The sequence below is a fragment of the Camelina sativa genome, chromosome 15 (assembly GCF_000633955.1).
Source record: "Camelina sativa cultivar DH55 chromosome 15, Cs, whole genome shotgun sequence".
In the NCBI taxonomy this organism is placed as follows: domain Eukaryota; kingdom Viridiplantae; phylum Streptophyta; class Magnoliopsida; order Brassicales; family Brassicaceae; genus Camelina; species Camelina sativa.
In genome coordinates this window covers 13,370,638-13,387,978 of record NC_025699.1, presented here as the reverse complement: position 1 = coordinate 13,387,978, position 17,341 = coordinate 13,370,638, and the positions used below count along the sequence as shown (strand labels likewise).

At 30.2% G+C, this 17,341-nt stretch overlaps 2 protein-coding genes and 2 long non-coding RNA genes across 7 annotated transcripts; 1 reads left to right on the top strand and 3 right to left on the bottom strand.

Annotated features, from left to right (window-relative positions):
• LOC104748428 (UDP-glycosyltransferase 82A1-like) lies at nt 512–3,025 on the bottom strand. Its single transcript, XM_010470071.2, has 3 exons — nt 2,364–3,025; nt 998–1,659; nt 512–880 (listed from the first exon to the last, which is right to left on the bottom strand). The coding sequence occupies exons 1-3, from the start codon at nt 2,827–2,829 to the stop codon at nt 617–619; spliced, it is 1,392 nt and encodes a 463-aa protein (XP_010468373.1). The 5' UTR covers nt 2,830–3,025; the 3' UTR covers nt 512–616.
• Nucleotides 8,143–9,341, top strand: LOC104746676 (cysteine-rich and transmembrane domain-containing protein PCC1-like). The gene is made up of 3 exons (XM_010468197.2): nt 8,143–8,284; nt 8,380–8,521; nt 9,145–9,341. Exons 1-3 carry the CDS (start codon nt 8,254–8,256, stop codon nt 9,188–9,190), a joined length of 219 nt encoding a protein of 72 aa, XP_010466499.1. The 5' UTR covers nt 8,143–8,253; the 3' UTR covers nt 9,191–9,341.
• On the bottom strand, nt 12,938–14,085 carry LOC104746675. The gene is made up of 3 exons (XR_760943.1): nt 14,062–14,085; nt 13,732–13,943; nt 12,938–13,329 (listed from the first exon to the last, which is right to left on the bottom strand). It is a non-coding gene; the product is annotated as an uncharacterized LOC104746675 (long non-coding RNA).
• On the bottom strand, nt 14,647–15,988 carry LOC104746673. 4 transcript variants are annotated; one of them, XR_002035605.1, is made up of 4 exons: nt 15,936–15,988; nt 15,701–15,812; nt 14,834–15,029; nt 14,647–14,738 (listed from the first exon to the last, which is right to left on the bottom strand). It is a non-coding gene; the product is annotated as an uncharacterized LOC104746673 (long non-coding RNA). The 4 variants fall into 4 exon arrangements; XR_760940.2 differs by lacking the exons at nt 15,701–15,812; nt 15,936–15,988 and adding exons at nt 15,115–15,294; nt 15,399–15,451; XR_760941.2 differs by lacking the exons at nt 15,701–15,812; nt 15,936–15,988 and adding exons at nt 15,131–15,294; nt 15,399–15,451.

The following is a 17,341-nucleotide window of genomic DNA, read 5'->3' as shown; positions in this document are numbered from 1 at the left end:
AGAATACAGTTATAAATAGTAAATAATTTATTACTAGTATGTTATTTTATGGAATATATCATTATGTTAATATTCATTTTATTGCTTGATTAAAAAAAATCAATGACGCATTATTTAAACTAGATGATCTTTTAAAATCACACATTTATTATGATTATTTAAATAAATGATGGAACATTTTTTCAAAATCTAAAAATGAGTTATATAAAAGCGTGTGAGGAAAAAGGTTGCCCAAGACCACAATGTTTTTTTCTTAAGTTTGTCAACTACTTTTAATTCATTCAACTTGCTGAAAAAAAAAAAAAATTCATTCAACTTTAAAGATGATTGACATGCGTGCACCATATAATGACCACATCAACTAATCTGATGGCTCTTCGAATAAATTTTTATCCATTTTAAATTATAGTATATGTTTTTTGGTCATTAGAGTCAAATATATTCGTTTATATATATGTCCACTAAGGCTTCATATCAATATTTAAACCAATTAAAACCCCAAATTGTTGAAACAAACCATCATTGATTCAAGTTGTTTGAACGTACAACTTTACAATTTTACGAGCTTATTTTTTGTTAAGGGTATAACGTCAACATTACGTAACTCCTCGCTCGTCTATTTGATCTCATCTTTAAAAAGTATAAAATTCCTTTCCGAACACAAACGAGCTTCATTCCCCATTGCTTTATCTTTCAACTTCTTCAATCTCTCACCCATATCTTGATCCTCCATTACTTTCCTTATCCCATCTTCAACCTCTTTCTCTCCAAACCCGCTAATCCTCATTCCAATCTTCCACACGTCCACTATGTATTTACAGTTCACAAACTGGTCACCGGCCACCGGATAACATAGTAGCCTCCGAGAACTTACCACCGCCTATATATTGTACAAGCAATGAACCATAATTAAAGACACATATATAGTATTTATATCGTAAAAACGTACCACAATAATACATGTTAGATTTTACTAGTGATATATATCAATATATACCTCCATGGTCGAGTTCCAGCCACAATGAGTCACGAAACACCCCACAGAGTCGTTTCTTAGAACTTCAAGCTGCGGAGCCCATGAGACGATCCTTCCTTGGTTCTTGGCAATTGTGACTCTATGCACGAACCCTGGTGGAAGTCCTTCTTGCCACACTCGGTTTAGCGCCCACAGGAAAGGTCTCCCTGACGCTTCCAATGCCAATGCTAACATTTTAATATTTGTTTCTCCTATAGGAGAAACCCAACTTCCAAATGAGATATAAATGACTGAGTTCGGGTTTTGTTCTTGAAGCCAACCAATACAAGATTTGTCTTCTTCCCAGAAACTAGTCTTGGTTATAGCTATAATATTACTTGGTGCTGCTTGGTAATAATGCAAAGGACCAACGTGAAAGATTTGAGGGTTTTGACAATTCTTTTCTTTGTTGAAATCTTTAAACAACTTGTAGAGTGTTTTTTGATTGTTGAAACCATCATATTCGTCTTTGAATGAGTTTACCAAGATCCATCGGAGACTTTTTGTTCTTTCTAGGGTTCGTTGCCAGAATTTGAATCGTCTTTGTTGAGATTCTGGAGTTCCGATCAGCCATGGTAAATCTTCTTCAGATAGAAGTGGTTGCTCCGGCAGAACTAGTGGTGTCTCTGGTTGACGAGGACAACCTATACACTCCAATGTTTTTGTAATTAATATGCAAACAATTTTGTACGTGACACGATCACACGAATATGACAAAAGAAAAGGAAAAGAAAAATAACTAAGGAAACAATTTTTTTTTTTTAATTTAGATTGGACAAATGGAACTCAAGCCTCTGGCAAATGGCTTCATCAAATGCTAGACTGGTGATGATTGTTCTTCATCGTTCTAGGTAGACTCGTGGTCCTAAACTCCTAATAGATATACCAATATAATTCTTGGCTTTGTTTCTGTGTGCCCAAATTGCTCTATATATATCCAAACTTCCGTATACATATAATATTAGATATGATAATTTGAGTCCATATAATTAACATGACACAATGCCACTAGCTAGATAAACATTGTCTGGTCCACTCATCTGGAATTACTTAACAAATAACAATCATTAGAGACGACGTATTGTCTGCTTACTTATCAACTATAGATATATACTTTCTTAATAAAAATCCACACATACTTAATTTTGTATACGGACACGTGTAGTAGTCTATATAGATGGGTCTCTGTGAGTACAAAATTGTTTATATATATATATGTTTAGTACATGAGGTAAACTGTGATGTGTGACTAATTACTTACTATGGTCGTACGTATTAACTACAATGTCTAAAGTTTGATGACTAATTATTTAACCATTAATTGTATTAATTAGATAATGCAAGTTACCTTTTCGGGAAACTAAGCCTGTCCGTACTAGCTCCGGTATGGCTTGGATCAAACGGTAAGCAGCGAACATAACCGGCCAGAATCCGGCAACCGGAACTCCACACCGATCAGCCACTCTTATAGCCCACGAAGCCAATAAATCAACCACAACACAAGCCACACCCAAATCTTCTTCTAGTAGTAGCCGTTCGAGCTGAGACGGCATGATGTTCTCCATCGAGTTCTCTATCGAAAAGAAGTCCGAGGGAGGTGCGTCCGGACGATCTTGACCGTCATATAAGGCCACAAAAGTGATCCCAAGATCCTCGTTAGTAGTTGAGATCCGACGGTGGATAGACTCCGGTGTCATAACGACAGGGGCGAATCCACGGCTGAGGAAAGCCGATGCGAGGTGGAGCATCGGAGTGACGTGGCCTTGCGCCGGGTAAGGGATGAATATTATCTTAGGCATTTGTGTTACTTTCATATCTTTTTTTTTCCTCTTCCTATATTCTTGAGTTTTGGTTATTGATAGTTTTCTTATGCTATAATTCGGGTTATTATAACAAGGAAGATGAATTGGTAGGAGACTATTATTATAATTTTTTTATATGCATACCATGCATGTGCTATATTGATCGACTCTGCCAATCCGTACATGCATGTAAATATATATAGAATGAAGGTTTATTCACATAGTTTTAGAATATAATATGCATGTCGATATTTAGAAAAGAGGACTCAAAGACAATAATATCGTAAGGAAACTGCTTTCTCATTTCTCTAATACAGTTGTTAAGCCGTTACTTGTGCAGTGTTCATTCTATAATTAAATAAAGAATATCCTACCGAAAAAGTTTTGAGATTAATGGACCACATATCTACTATATCTATATGCACACACACACACACATTGATAATGTGAACTGGTAATTTGCTATTATACGAGACGGTGGCTGCTTTTAAAAAAGAAAATTTTCTTGTATCAAATGTTAATCATGCACTAAATCGAATATAAAACATTAAGTAAACGTCAATAGTCGCATGAAGTCAATGAGTCGATCGTGGGTCAATAATCCTCGAAAGCTTAGGCAAGTAGAGGACATGTTAGTACCAGCGATCCGAAATTAAAAGATTCCAAACTAAAAGTCGGATCTCGCTAATTAGTTTAGCTTATAGTATTCACATTTATACGAAACACACACAAAACATTGTGATACATGTCTGTTATGAATTCGGGCAAAACCTAGAAAAATCTTATAAACATAATAAAAATGAAACGGATATGTATTGAGGCGAATACATTTTTTTGCCTCTAGCTAGGGATTACTTTCCCATTAATTAATCTTCTTAATAACGAATTACAAACTCTTAGACACTTAAATATACATTTTAAAACACTATAGGACAAGGAGAAGAAATCTTGATATATTTTAAACCTAGTGGTAGGTTTCGGTCCACGTACTCTCGAAAGCTAATCCTAGCCGTTCATGCATGATCTAATTCTTTATGTTGGATCCTATTCTAGACTGAATCTGCTCAGGGTCCCTTAAACTAATTACAGTTAGATGTTTATATCAATATGAATAATGTGAGATATGTGGATACACATTCAGGACTTGAACTAGTATACCATAATAAATTTAAAAGAGGCTGATGGTCTAGAAGCAACACTAAGGATGCATATTAAATGATATATAATGTAGTAAATATTTCTTTAGATAATTAAAAATACAAAGTTTAACAATTGATTCGCTGGACTAAGAGATCGAACGCCGTTGAAGAAGGAGATCTACAACAGGGGATCAAAGTGTTATCACTATTGCAACTTGCAGTTCTGAAATCTTTAAAGATCCCCACGCGGTTTCATATGTTTTAAAAGACCGACCCATCTCGATTCATATGTATATTAATGACTTAATGTGTTCGTATATTCGACAGATAAAAACCATTATTATATGTGAACTAATGTTTGGCCTATATATATGCAGATGTTAAAAATAAAACTTATGTTTTCCCACCGTTAATGCTTTGTATCTGATAAATTCATTTTATGTGAACGAATCAAAGTGTTAGGTAAGTATTGCCAAACCAATACAGCAATACGTGTTAAAGGACAGTCCGAGATTGGAACGCTTTGAAAGGCATTATGCATGGTATTTTGAATGAAAACTCGGATTATGGGAATTTTTTATAACATTTTGTCCTTAGTAAAAAAGCTCTATATTTCGTCCACTAGTCTTTTGTTGGAAAAGTTTAACATTTCCCAAAAACTATAATCAGGCTGTTAGAAAAGTTTAATTTTTAGAACAAATTTACAATCTATTTAATTACCCATTCATTTCTGTTTTAGGATCAGTGTGCATATTGTATAGTTTTATTTACGATAAATCGGTGTCTTAAGATATTTAAACGTATCACATTATGTACATTAATAATAAATATTGTGAGAGATAAATTGAATAATAATTATTTTTTTGAGTATTTTCTTTGATTGATTTGGTTTATGTGAACAAGCAAGAATATTACTTTTGGTAAAAAGAATACTGTGTCTGAAAATTCATCCCAAAGATAATTCAATCAGAAAACAATTTTTAGATGAAACAAAAATCATGTGATATTTTGGATATATAATTGGCATATAATTAGTGAGAAGCAAGAAAGTCACAGAATAATGTTTCAACTTTCAAATCCACCATAAATAATTAAGGGTAACGCGTATGTTTAAATACATTTTCTTCCCTTCTCCTTTTGTAATAAATTTTGGAATAGATACGAACCACTTTAATTAATAGAACGGAAAGAAACTTGAAACCAGTGTTACATATATATAAATCAATTATCACGGCACTCAAAATGTCAAGAAAATGCGAATATAGTGCTTCAGTGGTCCAATCCTATATCAACTTCTACGCGTTGGTATTAATCTCTCCCTCTTAAAATGAAACTAGACGATAATCCGTGCTGTGCAGTGCAGAGAAATATTTATATAAATTTTGATTTATTAGTTATAAAATAATAGTATTATCTTTATTTAATTTATTTATGTATTTTATAATTTATAAATTTAATTTACTTAGTTTCATATTCTGGTTTTGACTATAGTACGTACAATAAACTTGACGACTTACCATTATTAGGTTTTGGATATAATTGCTTAAATTTTTAGAATTGGTAGAATTAAGAAAACCCTTATTTACTCTTGATCCGCTTTACAATTTGTAGCGGTATTGAATCAACGTAAAAATGAATTAAAATATAAGAAAATTATATGAGTGGGAGGTAGAATGAAGTATAACAAAATATTTTTGTTACTAAAACTGATCGATCTCAGTGCAAAATCATAAAATTTGAATATTTATAAATATCAAATAAGTTAACCCGTAAATATATATGTATATATATATATATATATATGTTTTGAATAGTATGATAGGACAATATATTACCTATCCTAGGATAGAAAATTTTGTCTATTTGTTAATCATCTCATTATATTAAGTTATAGTATATATATATATATATATATCAAATCCTCTAAAATTTTGAATTAATTTGTGAATGAGCGAAATCTTTTAGAAAATAAGATCATCAATTGTAAAAAATTTCTATAAAAAAATTGTAACCCGTACTTTTTAGATAGTGAAGGTTTAATAGTTTTCCGTGGATAATTATTTTTATTTTATTTCAAATCATCAAAATAATTATTTAAAGAAAAATAATATTATGATTGATCATAATTATTATTTACGATTTTCTAGTAAAAACATTTGTGTAGATGTTCGAAAAATTAAGGTTAAAATTATCTGTAAGAAAGATTGGATTTCTTGTTATTCAAATATCATATGTTACAATCTAATATTAATGTTATGAATAATTGTTTTATTGATACTATTGACAAAAGTAGGTTTTTTTTTTAATTGATTAATATATCTTTATTATAAAATTGAGATTTTCTGAGATGATTTATGAATAAATGTATTAACTTATGTAATGAAACACCATACTTTTGATACTTTGTTAAGATTTTGATAATTTGTATTAAAGCGGTCATGTTTAGAAATTAAGATTTAACTTTTTGATTTATTTTTTTTAGTTATATATATTCTATTAAATAAAATAAAATATATTTGATTTCTTAGATTTTAATATAATATATCTGCATCGATGTGAAGTGCAAAAAAATATTTAATAAATTAGATATAATATTTTATATTTTACAAATATAAGCAATGTTGTACCTTAGTTTTAAAATATGTATGTCATTATTAAAAAATTTAGGGATGCATATATTTAATCTTTGTTTTATAAATAAAATTAAGTTTTATAATTGTACTAAATAGTTTATTATTGTTTCCTAAGATTTCTGAAATAGTAAATGAAATCTGTTAGAATAGTTTCATTAAATAATTTCAAAAATATTGGGCTATAATTTCATTAAATATTTTTTATTTTTCTAAAATATGTAATATGTTTTTCACGTAAATATTTATTGTTCAAGATTTTTTCTGATTTTATAAAATTTTTTTACTTGAAAAATAAAAAGAAAACAATTAAGAAATACTAAAATATAACTATATTAATATTTACGTGATTTTTTTTCTTTTAATAACTTATTACTAAAAAATCTATTTTCTGGGTACAACAAATTAATATTAAGATGAAGTTATTATATTTGGTAATTAAATACAGTGGCATTTTGTGTAATATACCACATGAAAGTAGGGTTATTTGTTTAAAGAGTTGCTTAAATAATATAATAGAGATTAGGTGTTGCTAAGGACACTTAAACCGTGCATATAAAACATAATAAACTATTAGATATAAATTTGAGTTTATAATTATTAATTTAGATGTTATATTTCAAAATATAAAATCAACATACACTTTGATTACTATATGATTTAAACGATTTATATAGTTGATAACACTTGGGCAAGTGGCTCTGCCAACTCGAGAGGTTGCTCGACAAAGAAAGAAACTATTTAAAGAAATGGTTTGCGCTATCCTAATTAACTAGTAACTAATATAGTTCTAATACAGAATTAGAGGACTTTAAGCATAAGAAACTTGATAAGAAGTTTAGCTATATATATGTAGTATATATATGATATCTAGTAGCAATGTAGCATTGAAGATTATAATAATATGGTGAATATAACTTAACCTTATAACTTATAAGTGAAACTGGTTTTTTTTTTCAATACTAAGAAAATTCAAATAGTTGACGCGTAACTTTAAGGACCATTACAAAATATGATATACGAGTTATATGTTTATTGTTCAAACACAACGTGTGTATTTGGATGCCAAAGACATAAACTATTGAATTATTTGTTTTATTTAGAAAATTATTAACATTTGAAGAAAGTATCAAGTACATATATTTTGCATTACCTTTGATCTTTCACTCGAAATATAATAACACTATACTATTTATTTCATATATACGTATGCATGCATATAAAATTGTAGTTATTTGCATGTACAATCATAATGCTGAAAAGAAAAGATATACAATCAGAAATATCCACAGATTAAATAATCATAAACGAAACTAACTATTTGGATTATACTTCAAACTTTGAAAAAAAAAAAAATCATAATATATATATAACTAAATTATCATAAGGGGTTCTATAAATTTCTCTATAAAGTAAGTACCATAATAAAAGTTTCATATATAGCGTACTTAGTTGAATCCAAGTCCAACCACTCCAATAATCTTAATTAAGAAGTCAATACCTGCTTTTGTCGTCCGCATCTTCATAACCTCTATTTATATATCCATCACCAAACCTCTCTAATTATTTTTATAAAGAACTTTCATAATATTCGTCTTCTTTAAATCGTAACCACAACACTCTCTCATCTTCATAATCCTCAGCTCCTCACTTGTCATTAAATCAAAATGAATCAATCCGAGCAGAATCACTTTTCCGGTAATTCTTTCAGTTTTTCTTTTAAATCAAACTCGCTGCGATTATATTCTATAAACATTTGAATGATAATTTTAATAAATCTTTTTTGGTCACAGTGGAAAAGCCTTCACAAACTTCGTCGGGGGCGTACACAAGTCCACCGCCGATTGGTTACCCGACCAGAGATGCGATGGTTGGTGATCCTCCGGCCGCCGATGTGGAGACTAAGTCCAAGGGCGATGGGTTTTGGAAAGGATGGTATGTTATTTTCTTTCATATTTATGTACTCTAGATATAGATCATGGTCCTAACTTCTAACTGTGTAAATGTTTTTTGAAAGATATAGGTTTCATGTTACAATATTTTTCTTCAATTTTTTTACGTACTCTCTTCTATATGTTTTTTATTTTATTTTATGGATTGTTTTTAATTCGACTCGAACTATTGGTTTGAAATGCATTTTTTGGTATACTATGAAAATCTGTCAAATCAAGTTCTTGGAGAAACGGGTCAACATTTTATTGTTAATATTTGCTTTTTTCAACATTTTAGTTGGGATTAAATTTAAAATTTGGTGTGTGTTTTTTGACAACTAGTTCTTTCTTCCAAATTTTGTTTCGGTTTTAAATTCACCCTCAGACTTACATTTTTTCCCCTTCATTGACAAATAAAAAAATTTAATCCAACTTCAGAGTTCTCACCTAAAAGAATTTAAATCATTGAATGTTACGTACGTAGCTAAATTTTTATATTTTTTAACTTCTATATTTATAGTGTTTCTTTTCAGAAATTGTTACTATTTTAAATATTGTATAGCCATATCCCTTACATAAGATTGACACTAATTAACAGTTAATATATGTGGTTTTGTCTATTGGCAGTTGTGCTGCCATATGCTGCTGTTGTGTCCTGGACGCATGCTTCTGATCAGTCTTCGGAATTGACGCTTTCATGCAAATTATTATTGCTGTAATAAAAAACAATTTGATGCTAGTTATGTTACGTACTCTCTGTATGGAATATATTCTGTGGATGGTTGTTATGTTTTATATTAAGTGATTATATATATTGCAGTGAACTGGTTTGTCGAATAGATCGTCTAAACCAGAAAAAGAAAAGAATAAATCCATCGATGATCGAATCATCAGTTAGTAACGAAATGATGCGTTTCAGTTCCTTACGCAATTGGTAGATGTGATTGCCTGGGTTACCCAAACAGAATAACTAGGTGGGCTATGTCTTATCTTTCTTTCATGACCAATTAAATTAAGAATTAGTGGGAAATTAACATATTTCCCCCTTTATTCCATAGAAAAGCCCAATATATGCTACTTGTTTTTTTTTTCCGCAAATGAGATATTTATTGATTAAACTTGATCATTACAAAGTATGCTGCTTAGCCATGGAGGTTTTAGTACATAGTCAGAGTAATATTGGCAGTCTATACAACCAAATTTAGCTAAAGCATGTGCCACCCTATTACAATCTCTCTTTATAAAACTAAATGAACAATGCTGAAATTTGGAAGACCAGGTTCTGATGAGAAGGCTTGTTAAGGAAACATCCACTGTATGACCATTAACTAGTTTTATTAAGGTTTCACAATCTCCTTCAAACTCAATCTCCTTATAGCCGCGTATCCATGCATGTTGTATTGCAGTGAGCAAACTCTTTGTTTCTGCTTGTAAAGGAGATCGAACATTATGTAATCTGGTCGCACCCCACACTAACGACTCACCCTGGTAATTTTTGAAAATCCATCCGCCAATAGCCTCATGAGTGTGATGATCATAACTCGCGTCATAGTTGCATTTCAGGAACGGTTGAGCTGGAGGATGCCACGAGGTTATATTCGTACAAGCAGTAGTCAACGGTGGAGATATATTTTGTAGACTGTTAATCCATTCTTTTGTATCGGACTTCGACTGTAAAACTATTTTTGAAACACTTTCTCGATAATTATTGAAAACTTGGTTGTTTCTCGCTTTCCAAATGCGCCAGAGTAGAACAAAGGGTAATAAAGAATCGAACATGTTGGAAGTCTGTGTTTGATATGTAAGTAGTTGTGCAATAATATCCTCTGTATTTGACGGTAAATTTGTGACGTCTAGGGAAGAACTACAAGAAAATCTCCAAGCCATCATGGCAAAAGGACAAGAGAAGAATGCGTGGTGGATTGTTTCATCGGTTTGATGACATCTTGGACATAGAGAATCAATATTCATACCTCTTGTTCTTAATCTTGTGGTGACTGGTATTGCTTGTGATAGAATACGCCATAAGACTAGGTAGTAATCCGTGCTACAGCACGGGACAAAATATTCAGGTTTTGACTAAGAATTATATTAATCCAGGTGTTATAGCAAAGGTGCGTTATTTTCATGTGATTATTTTTAAAATAAACCTAAACATATTTACTTTGGAACAGGAAACACGTCCCGTCTTGTCCCATCTCCTCACATCCCAACTCATCCCCTCTCGTCTCGTCTCATCCCGTCTCGTCTTGTCCCGTCTCGTCCCGTATCAATCATAATTTTTTTTATCTTATGTTTGTTCTTTTTTAAATTATTACTCGTTACACAATGTTTACTAAAAGAGATTGGGTAAAAAAGAAAAATGGGATACCAGAGTTCTTCGTTGAATATTTTTTTATTTAGTTAGTTGAAATTATCAAAAAATTATAATTTTCAAAAACTATATAACTGTTTTCAAAAATACCAAAATTTTAAAATTGCCTGTTCCAAAATAGTTAGTTACATGTCGCATAGTCAATCCATATCAAAATTAGTGAAAACTTGACATTTGAATTTATCTACTTATATTTTTTAATTTCCTATTTTTATCTAAAATTTATGCCCAATTTTTTTAAAAAATTGTTCAATATATTGGTTCTCATTATGTGAATTATCCGTTTCAGTTTACATATTATTTCTCGTCTTAATACCATAAATAGAATGAACTTTTTCTCAAAATTTAGTTATTATTTTTTAAAAGTATATGTACTTAATTAGTAAATTAAATTACTTAAAAAAACACTGGTAAAACATATATTCAGTCAAATAATAAATCCTTTTAGGTTGTAAAATTTTAATTGTATAATATTAGAATTTTCCAAAAACATTACTTGGCCACTCTTTTACGGTGTTTTGTCAATATTTTAGTGTATATGTAGAATACCGCTACTCATACCGAAAATAAACATGATCATCATCTTCATCACCTGGAAAATATAATTTTTTTTTGCATTCCATCCATAATAATCAAGCAAAGCCCGCTTTTGTTGAAAATGTTAAAGTAATTTTTAATGGGGTGTTAAATCTCGTCCAGTCTAGTCCCATCTCATCCCGTCTCGATCCATCTCGTTAGAAATTTTATGTCTCATAAATATTTTCTTCTAAATAATTACATAGTAGACAACATAAATTGTAAAGTTTAATGTTTTTTTTAAATGGTTGAACAGTATAATTTTAATCTTAATAAAAATTATTTAATAATTTTTTTTAATACTTTTAATTGACATATCTTATTAACATTTTAACATTGATATATTAAAATCAAAGATTTATATAGTTATTTGTTTAAATAATTGTAAGTTCAGTTTTAACGTATAAAAGTGATAAAATAATTAACCCGTTCAACAACATTTTTATATTAATTTTTTAAAAATAATAATATCATAGAAGGTAAGTCCATTTGTAGAAGGCACCATTACATCCGGGATCAAGTCCCGGTTCCTACGAATGTACGAATTTGGTTAATGGACCAGCCAGTTGTGGCCAATGGTTGACAAAAAAATAAAAAAAAAATATATAATAGAGATAAAACTTATTGTTGTCATATCTACAACTGAATTTTTATTATTATTTAGTTCATATAATTATGTGATATATAATAATATACGTGTATAATTTTTAAACTAATCAAAATATTTCTCATAGTTTACTTAGGAGTGTTAAATCCAAATATCATATTTCAATTTAATTTTAGTTGGATTATTGCATGTATATAACCTAGACGTATCTATTTTAGAATTGGAAACATGTCTTGTCTCGTCCCTTCTTATTTTGTTCCGTCCCATCCCTTATTATCTTATTTTTTTGTATCCAGTAATATAATATGGTAATATACGGGTAAGAAGTTTTGGTTGTAAATATATTTTAGAAAAAAATTATTTTAATAAATTTATTAATTTTAAGTTGTAAAACTTATTGATCATTGATTTGCTGGATTATATTTATAGATATATTTATTTGGTATAATATTTATAATACAAATTTTTTGGTGTCACTCTTTTTGACATCTGAAAAATTGATGATATGAAAATATATTGTTAGAGAATCATAGTTTCAAATAAAAAAATTGTAAATTTTATTCCTGTACTGGTAATAAATCAATCTCAGTAAAAAAAAAAGTAGCAAGTGTTATCCAAAACTTTTCTCAGAAAAGAACAAAAGTTTACAAAAGATATACTTGTATTGTATCTGTAACATTAATGAGTCTGCAATGATTTTAACTGGATCTACGTAATGTAAAAAGAAAAAACACCCTTCACTGGGTCAATCGATAAAATGGCTTCTGTTCGTATGAAAAGCTTAGCAACGTTCAACCATAAATCTCGATTCATTGGGAGCCGCTAATTTTGCCAGATCAAAAAGTCTTGGTTTAACAAATTAATTCGAGTTCAAAAACATTATAACAACATTAAACATATAGAATCCCACTTTCAACAAAATATGGATCAAAATTCAATTTTGATAACTGGATCACACAAAATATAAAATCATTAATGATCTCCAAAATAATTTAACTGAGAGAATGAGACTTATAACATATAATGGAAAAAAACAAAAACGAAACTTGTCTTTTTGCTAGCAGCTTACAGCTCCACATATTCGACCATTGACATATTTCTTGTAAATTTCCCCAGTTCATAACCTGGAGAACCCTGCATTGTTGAAGTCTGCTAAGAAGATATAATGTAGCAATTCTGTCGAGTTCCTCATTTAGTCATTTTGAAAAGCATTTATGGGACATAAAATTTCATCTGCAAACATGAATCATCAAGCCTGCAAAAAGAAAACCTGCATTTTCTCAAACATGAACCTGCAACTTATAAAGCCAAATTAATTCACAAAAACCTACAATTTGTAACATAGACAAACAAAACCTGCAATCTATATAACTTAGACAAACCAAACATGCAATAACTTTTTCTTCTAAAACTGCAGAAAACAATAGAGCACACACACAACTATTTCAGTACTAACCAAGTTTTTAAGTTCATCACGACCAGACCCATCTAGACAACACACAAAATGAATTTTAGTGTTGCTACTTAAATTTTTTAGGACTAATGCATTCTCGCCAAAATTCATTTTAGATGCCTGAAACTTTTCTTCCCTAATCTCAATCACATCAAATAACCCTAATTCAACACGATCTGTAAATGAGATCAGAGAAATTCTTACCATGAGAAAGAGATTGCGGCGAGAAACAACCGATCTCCCATGCAGAATGAATGCAGCGATGTAGGAGATGGAATCAGATTAATCACTCATGCAGAATGAGTAGCCCAAAAAAGAAGTATTACCCAACCCTTTAGTTTTTTTCAACCATATATTTGGTTATAGATATGGCAAACAAATATCAACGGTGAAGAACACACACTTAACATGTCCTCCTGCAATATTACAAAGACAAAGATGATGTACTAATTGAGATTATTAAGATATTTCAGATGGCGTCGTGAGGCGCCAAATTGATCCAGCAAAGATATTTCATATTGATTGTATACTGACCTTTCTGCACCAAGAACACTAAGTTATAGTGTTTGACTCATCTTCATAATAGTGGACATGGACTCCGACTATTGAGACCAAAACAAAAATACAATAGTTTAGTGATTGAATTTTATCTGAGCTTTAGTAAATCTGTGGGGATGAAAAGATACAAATAGCCTGTTAATCGCCAAGCACAAGCTTATAATCAAAGAGAAACAAAACGATTTGTAAATAAAATTGAAAGAGAATCAAGAGCAAATCACTCACATTAAAGATTGATTGTAAACTGACCTTTCTCCACCAAAAACATAGAAGTCTCAAAGTTCCGGTAGGTGTTGACTCATCTTCATAATAGTGGACCTGTCCTTGTCCAAGACAATCTGAAGAAACCGCAATAGCTGCAAATTCTCCACACTTTTCTTTAAAGAAAGGGAACAAAGCCGCACAAACGATAATCTGTCCTTCCCTTTCCACAACCACAAATGAATCCAAAGCTCGCAGTAGCTAAACACAGAAAGAAACCAAAGAGGCTTTAATCCTAACAACAAAGCAATAGACTTAGAACTTAAGGCTAAGGCTATGGGCTAAAAGGCAAACCTCTTCATCAATTCTGCAAACTAAAGCCCCTGATTCTTCCAGAGGTTTGATTGTTTTTCTAATTCCAGTAAGATCTTCCACTTTTGCCTCTCGGGTTCCTTCGTATACGTCACTGTGACAGTAAGGGCCAGAAAGCTTTTGTAAGAAAGATTAAAACTTTGAATCGTTTGCAATTGAAAACAGTTGTGTATACCTTGCCACCATAGTCCCCATTCCATCTCCAACAATAGCACTCCGCTTATAGTACCATCCAATAAGTGAACTCTTATAGTACGAATCAAATTATCAAACCAACTATTTGTGTTAACCTTAGCAGAGGTTCAAGATATACCAAGTAATCTTGCTTCGTTCTCCTAGATCGCCTTTGATGATTCCCTGTTTGAATACATCTAGAGTTCACATACAAATAAAATGTTAAAGATCATATCATGAATCCAAAAGAAAAAAAAAAAAATTTTAAAACATAGAACCCACCAGAAGAGAATCTTACACAAATCGATTCAGATCAGAAAGAAAACAATCGGTATCTGATCTGAGCTTACTTGATCGGAGAGATGAATCAGACAGATTTTTGAGGTTGAGTTATTGACGATTTATGAGATTGAGTTTATCATCTCAAAATCGTGCTGATGACCAGAGAAGAATCCAAAACCACTACACATCCAGATTCAGAAACCAAATTCCAATTAAACTTGGTTTTAATCATCAAACATATACTTAAAATATAAACTTAATTAAAAGAGAAAAGAAACTAAAACCTTAGCATAATGGAAATTCTTTTCCTTCTTCTCTTTCTCTGCATCTCTTCGAGTTTGTCGACAAAAAAGAAAAAAAAGCTTTAAATTCGTTTGGGAGAGACGGCGAGAGAGAGAGAGTAGAGGTGAAGGAAAAAAGTTTTTTTTAGGTTTAGTCAATGAACGATTGCGATTTATTCTTAAAAAAATATTGAACGGCTNGAGAAAAGAAAAAAAATTTTAAAACATAGAACCCACCAGAAGAGAATCTTACACAAATCGATTCAGATCAGAAAGAAAACAATCGGTATCTGATCTGAGCTTACTTGATCGGAGAGATGAATCAGACAGATTTTTGAGGTTGAGTTATTGACGATTTATGAGATTGAGTTTATCATCTCAAAATCGTGCTGATGACCAGAGAAGAATCCAAAACCACTACACATCAAGATTCAGAAACCAAATTCCAATTAAACTTGGTTTTAATCATCAAACATATACTTAATCATCAAACATATACTTAAAATATAAACTTAATTAAAAGAGAAAAGAAACTAAAACCTTAGCATAATGGAAATTCTTTTCCTTCTTCTCTTTCTCTGCATCTCTTCGAGTTTGTCGACAAAAAAGAAAAAAAAGCTTTAAATTCGTTTGGGAGAGACGGCGAGAGAGAGAGAGTAGAGGTGAAGGAAAAAAGTTTTTTTTAGGTTTAGTCAATGAACGATTGCGATTTATTCTTAAAAAAATATTGAACGGCTGAGATTAGAAAATGAAACCGGGTCAGAATACTGGTCAAAAAAGATCTGCATGTTTATCCGAATAGAGTAACGATTAAATGACGATTTTAACCTTTTTTAAATGAATTAATTTGGTCAACATTCCAATGACATACCCTTGTAATTTCATACAAAACAAAGGTTTAGTCTATAAACGTCTTTCAAAATAATAGTAGGGATTAATTATATTAATATACATTTTTGTTATTTTGGAAAAAAACTGATAAGTAATCTAAAAAGAAAATTGCAAAAACTTACTTAATATAATTAATTTGATAGATAATTTAATGTTGTTCTATATATTAATTTTACTTTCATCATCTAAAAGTAATACTTAACAAAATATAATTTAAAAGAAATACACTCTCTTGTAATCTATTTTCAATAATATCCTTATCTATATACAAAATAACTATTTTTTAAACCCTAAACCTAAACTCCAAATACTAAACATTATCATAATAAACATTTTCTCTCCATCACTCTTTAATTAATTTGCCTCAAAAATTTTGCAATTTCCTAAATACACATTTGAATTTTATTAATTTTAAACTATAAAGTATTGATATACCATTTTTTCAATTGCTTACTTTTTTACGACTCACTTTATCTCGTACTTTTTTTGGCTCAGTCGAGATGTTTGAAGTGCCTTTTGATATGCCTCCATTGTCATGGATAGTGATTCTCCACAATCCAGCCTGGCTAATACTGTAATATGAAACAAAATCTCTTTCATCCAACAAAATGAAAATGTTACCACAAATAAAAAAAAATCTAACAATACATTAGTTTTAAAATTATGTGGGATTGTATTAAATATATTAGACAATACTCCCTCTGTTCCTGATTAATCCATATCTTAGAATTTTCACACATATTAAGAAAACATATTAAAAACTGACTTTAATTGCCTTTTATTTTTTTATTATCAACTTTCTACAAATTTTAGCCAATAATATTCAGTTTTTTTTTTTAAGTTTACAATTTTGTCATTAATTACTTATTAAAAATATATAGAAACTTATAATTTGTTTATTTGTGCAACATTTGTTTTCTGTAGAAATTGGATTAATAAAAACTGGATAGAGTAGATTTTAGGGAGAATTCAGATTAAAATTTAGTTAATCATTTTTTTTATTAATCTAGCTTCTTGCATCTTGAGAAAACTTTAGCTGAGCCTCTAATATCTAT